The sequence below is a fragment of the Erythranthe guttata genome, chromosome 11, assembly GCF_056151865.1.
Source record: "Erythranthe guttata isolate IM_541 chromosome 11, IM_541, whole genome shotgun sequence".
Classification (NCBI taxonomy): domain Eukaryota; kingdom Viridiplantae; phylum Streptophyta; class Magnoliopsida; order Lamiales; family Phrymaceae; genus Erythranthe; species Erythranthe guttata.
The window spans coordinates 4,347,599-4,351,849 of record NC_142543.1 but is presented as its reverse complement, the minus strand read 5'-3'; the positions used below and the strand labels follow the sequence as shown (position 1 = coordinate 4,351,849).

The following is a 4,251-nucleotide window of genomic DNA, read 5'->3' as shown; positions in this document are numbered from 1 at the left end:
TGTCATGCCGATTTTTACTACAAAAATCGGTTTTTAAGTACTGATTTTTATTAAAATAATCGGAATGTGGTTACTGACTTTAGTAACAAAAATCGGTATTTGCAGGCCGATTTTTGGTATCGTCGAATTTTTTTCCCAACAAAAAAAAAACGACCCAAAAGCAAAAATAAACGGTTAAAACATATTTCATTGTGTTCTCCACCCTCGTAAACCACCATATCATTGTTTTTTGGTTCCATCGTGAATGTTTGGTATGTATTTGATAATTTTGGTGTGTAGGATTTCTTGGTGGGTTTGTGAAGAAGAAGGAGAGTTTTAAGTCGTGAAACAAGAAAAATGTTTCTGGATTTATGTATTTTATTTGGTCTTGCACAAATGAAATGATTTTTTTTTTATTTTTTAATGTTTTGGCATTTTTTATTTGATTTTAAATTTCATTAAGTGTAAATTAGTATTTTTATGTTGGAGGTTTTGAACTAATAAAAAAATGGGCTTGCATGTAACCGCCGCCATATAAAAAATATCAAAAAAAAAATTAAAATTGACCCGAACATACGAACATTAATCGAACCGGGATTATCCGATCCAATTCACGGTTTTTGGATTTGTTCGGGGTCAACAATTAATCTGGCCTGTGGTCAACATTTCGGTTCCGATCTGGATCCGGGTTCGAACCAGTTTATTGTCGGGTCTAATCCTAACTAACGGAAACTACAATTTACCGTTAACATTATTTAAAAAAAAAAAAAAATCAACTACCGAAACCCTAGGCAAATACACAATAATACCCAAATTCAATTTTCAGAAAATTATAGATTGCGCCATTGCAGCTCCAGAGATAATGTACCGATCAGATGTTACCAGCGAAGAATCAGAGAGAACAGCTTTTCGCAAAGCCGAGAAGAAGTATAAAATCTATTACGACAACACCAGAAAGTAACTTCTTAATCCCATATGTTCTTTTTTCCGTTTTTCTGTAATTTTCTTCAAAAATCCGATTTTTCACATAGATTTTGTTGAAATATACAGCTCACAATTTATTTCGAATTATTCTGCTGTTTTTTTTTTAGGAAAAAGATAGCGAGAGCTGTAGATTTATCAGAGGTTGTAGATTTCAAGTCAATTTTAGAAAAATACAACTGCAATGGTGAACTTGTTGAAGGAGTTTCCGTGCTAAAATGCGACTTCGATCGACCTATTTTCTGCTTGGAAAGTCGACCGGGTACAATGCGTTGTTGCATTATTGAAATATTTTATTGACAAGTGTTTGATAAAATGCCTGTGTGAAACCAACTAATGTTGATTCCAAAATTGCAGGCTTTTATTTTATTCCTGGTGCGTTAAGCGTTGACGAGCAGTGTGAATGGATAAGGGAGAGTTTGACGAACTTCCCTCAGCCCCCGAATCGAACAAACCACAATGCGATATACGGGCCTGTAAAGGATTTATTTGATTCAGCTAAAGAGGGCAAGGTTTTAGTTTCAGAAGAGAAGCTTCTAGAAGATGCTTGTTCGAAGATTAATGGTAGCGAGAGTACTTTCCAATGGAAGTTTGTCGAAGAATTGGGTGAATCGTGCAAGTCGGTGTTGGCTTCTGTTTTGCTGCGTAAGTTAAGATGGAGTACACTTGGCGTGCAGTTTGACTGGTCCAAGGTCTTACTTAAATCCTCTATTTGATTGATAGTTCGATTTAATTGCGTTCGATCGAGTTATGTGTTTATCACTATCATTGTATCTCGATCATTGGATTAAGAGGTTCTATAACTGCTTTCTTCGTTTGCCTAAATTTCTTGGGATGTCCCGGGAATTGATCTTTCATATTTATTTATTTATTATTATTATTATCCTTACAAAGTAGCCATTTCTTTAGCGTTTTGCATGTGCATCGGGATTCGCTGAAACAAATATTTTGTATTTTTGCAGCGAAGCTATAATGTATCTCTCCCTCACAAGAAAATACCCGATGCACTACACCAGTTAGCTAAAAGGATGGCAAAACCGGCTATGCCGTGTGGTGAAGAATTCCAGCCAGAAGCTGCCATAGTTAATTATTTTGGAGCAGGTGTGTTCTATATTTTCTGGATCCCGTCTCGTTTATTTTTTTTGGGTTCGTTTTTAAATTTAAAATCTGATATATTTCTGTATTTTCTTTCAGGCGATATGCTTGGGGGGCACCTCGATGACATGGAAAAAGATTGGAGTAAACCTATAGTGAGCATGAGGTATTTGTCGAAACTTATTTATTTTCTCCGGTGCCCGGAAGATATGTGAAAACTGTTTTTTTCGATCATCAGTTTGGGTTGCAAAGCTATTTTCTTACTCGGGGGCAAATCGAGGGAACATAATCCAACTGCAATGTTCCTTCGAAGCGGTGATGTTGTACTTATGGCTGGAGAAGCTCGGGAGTGCTTTCATGGTAAATATTAGTTTATATTCACTTAAATTATATAGAGTATCGACTATTTGTTTGTGGTTTTCAGCAAACTAATTTTGGTGAGTTGCTTTTATGTCGACTTATTCGCTTGATTGAATGAAATGGATTCTTATAAAGGTTGGGATCTTAGACACGGTAAAAATCATTAGGGCTCGTTTGGTTGCCATGATGGAATTAGTCGAAATGAGATTAAATAATCTAATAAAAACCCAATTATGTTATTGGACCACATAATTATTGTCCTTGGGTTTAACAAACATTAAACAAAGTCCAATTATTTAGTTAATCGTTGCTAATCTCCCCAACCAAACGAGGCCTTAAAAGATTGGTTTTATTTGGGTCAACCCTGGTGCTTTTTCTGGTACATTGATGTTATTTACGGAATCCAAATTGCGTTTTACGTTTCTTGGATAATCGTTCTTCATATTAGGGAATTTTAAATTGTTCTAAGTAATTAAATCCGGTATCTAACTTGACGAGTTTTCGTTTGTCTTTGACTATCTCAGGTGTTCCTCGGATATTCACTGACGCAGAAAACGCCGAGATATCCGATCTTGAATCTCAGTTTACTGGAGAAGATGAAAAACCATACTTGAATTACGTCAGGACATCAAGAATCAACATCAATATCAGACAAGTATTCTGAAATCGATATGCCTTTCGGTCAAGAAAAAATAGTAGACGAGCATTTTTCGAGAATTAGAATTTTGTTAGAGCAGTTGAAATAGTGTCTTGTTTATCTACGTTTCGTTAATAGATTAGGCGTTGGTACAAAGCTGCTATTGAATCTTTTGGTTTTACAACTCTGCTTTATGTGTATCCCCCATGGTTGAAATGAATTTACTTTTTAAATTAATTTTGTTCTTGATTTGGTTCTTCTTCCTGTGAATATTTTTCTTAACATCCCTTGATGTATAAACTTGTAACTTTAACGGGATTTTTTTTTTAAATGGATGAAATGTTCTATTGTTAAAATTATTTTTGATAAATTATGATTTCTTTTAAATAATAAAGTTTGTAATTTAAAAATAATATTTGCAACCACGAAAAATATAACTTAAAAAACTACTTTTAATACGAAATATTAATTTATATTAATATAAAACAAATCATTTATTTTGTGGATATGACTTGAAATTAGGAACATAGTTAAATAACTATAATATGTCATCTATATATATGATATCTATCAAAATTTGTTTATATTTTTTATGATCTTGTGTTAATATTAAAGAACTAATTCAACTATATGTTTTTCTAGTATTTATTTAAAGTTTATTACAAATAATTAAGAATAGAAGTTACCAAGGACTAAAATGTAACTAAATAATAAGATGAGGGACTAATTACTAAAATTTGACCTTAATTTTTAATTATATGGCGAAAAGAGTAAAAAATAATTATTTGTTGACAGTGGGATTCGAACCCACGCCCTTTCGGACCAGAACCTTAATCTGGCGCCTTAGACCAACTCGGCCATATCAACTTTGATATAAATTTATTTCAGAAATAAATGAAATAACAAACTAACTCAACATATGCAATATAAATATGAAGAGAAAGATTAAAACTAAACAGTAAATATATATAATATATAACAAATGGAAAATACAATATTAATACTTATGCATAGATACAAATGGTGCGAAACTATTATAAAGGGGAAAATATAAGCTTTAATGGATTTAAAAAAAAAAAAGGAGGAATTTAAATTGAAAAATAGATAAAATCCAATAGGTAGACAATTTCTATTATAAGTTCAAGACCGATAAATCCCTTTGTAATGAATGAGCATGACGAGGCAAGAATAAAACTTGT

At 32.7% G+C, this 4,251-nt stretch overlaps 1 protein-coding gene and 1 non-coding gene across 2 annotated transcripts; one reads left to right on the top strand and one right to left on the bottom strand.

Annotated features, from left to right (window-relative positions):
* Positions 1-726: 726 nt before the first annotated feature.
* LOC105971024 (oxidoreductase, 2OG-Fe(II) oxygenase family protein) lies at positions 727-3,301 on the top strand. Its single transcript, XM_012995872.2, has 7 exons — positions 727-936; positions 1,071-1,222; positions 1,318-1,652; positions 1,923-2,061; positions 2,155-2,221; positions 2,294-2,415; positions 2,940-3,301. The coding sequence occupies exons 1-7, from the start codon at positions 842-844 to the stop codon at positions 3,077-3,079; spliced, it is 1,050 nt and encodes a 349-aa protein (XP_012851326.1). The 5' UTR covers positions 727-841; the 3' UTR covers positions 3,080-3,301.
* A 537-nt stretch (positions 3,302-3,838) lies between these two features.
* TRNAL-AAG (transfer RNA leucine (anticodon AAG)) lies at positions 3,839-3,919 on the bottom strand. The gene has a single exon. It is a non-coding gene; the product is annotated as a tRNA-Leu (tRNA).
* Between the last annotated feature and the right edge of the window lie 332 nt (positions 3,920-4,251).

Bases quoted from the DNA above. Each gene is read 5' to 3' on its own strand.
- LOC105971024 (XM_012995872.2), top strand. From the start codon at position 842: ATGTACCGATCAGATGTTACCAGCGAAGAATCAGAGAGAACAGCTTTT. The intron at 1,223-1,317 runs GTACAATGCGTT...CCAAAATTGCAG, and splicing joins CTGCTTGGAAAGTCGACCGG to GCTTTTATTTTATTCCTGGT. The intron at 2,222-2,293 runs GTATTTGTCGAA...TTCGATCATCAG, and splicing joins AAACCTATAGTGAGCATGAG to TTTGGGTTGCAAAGCTATTT.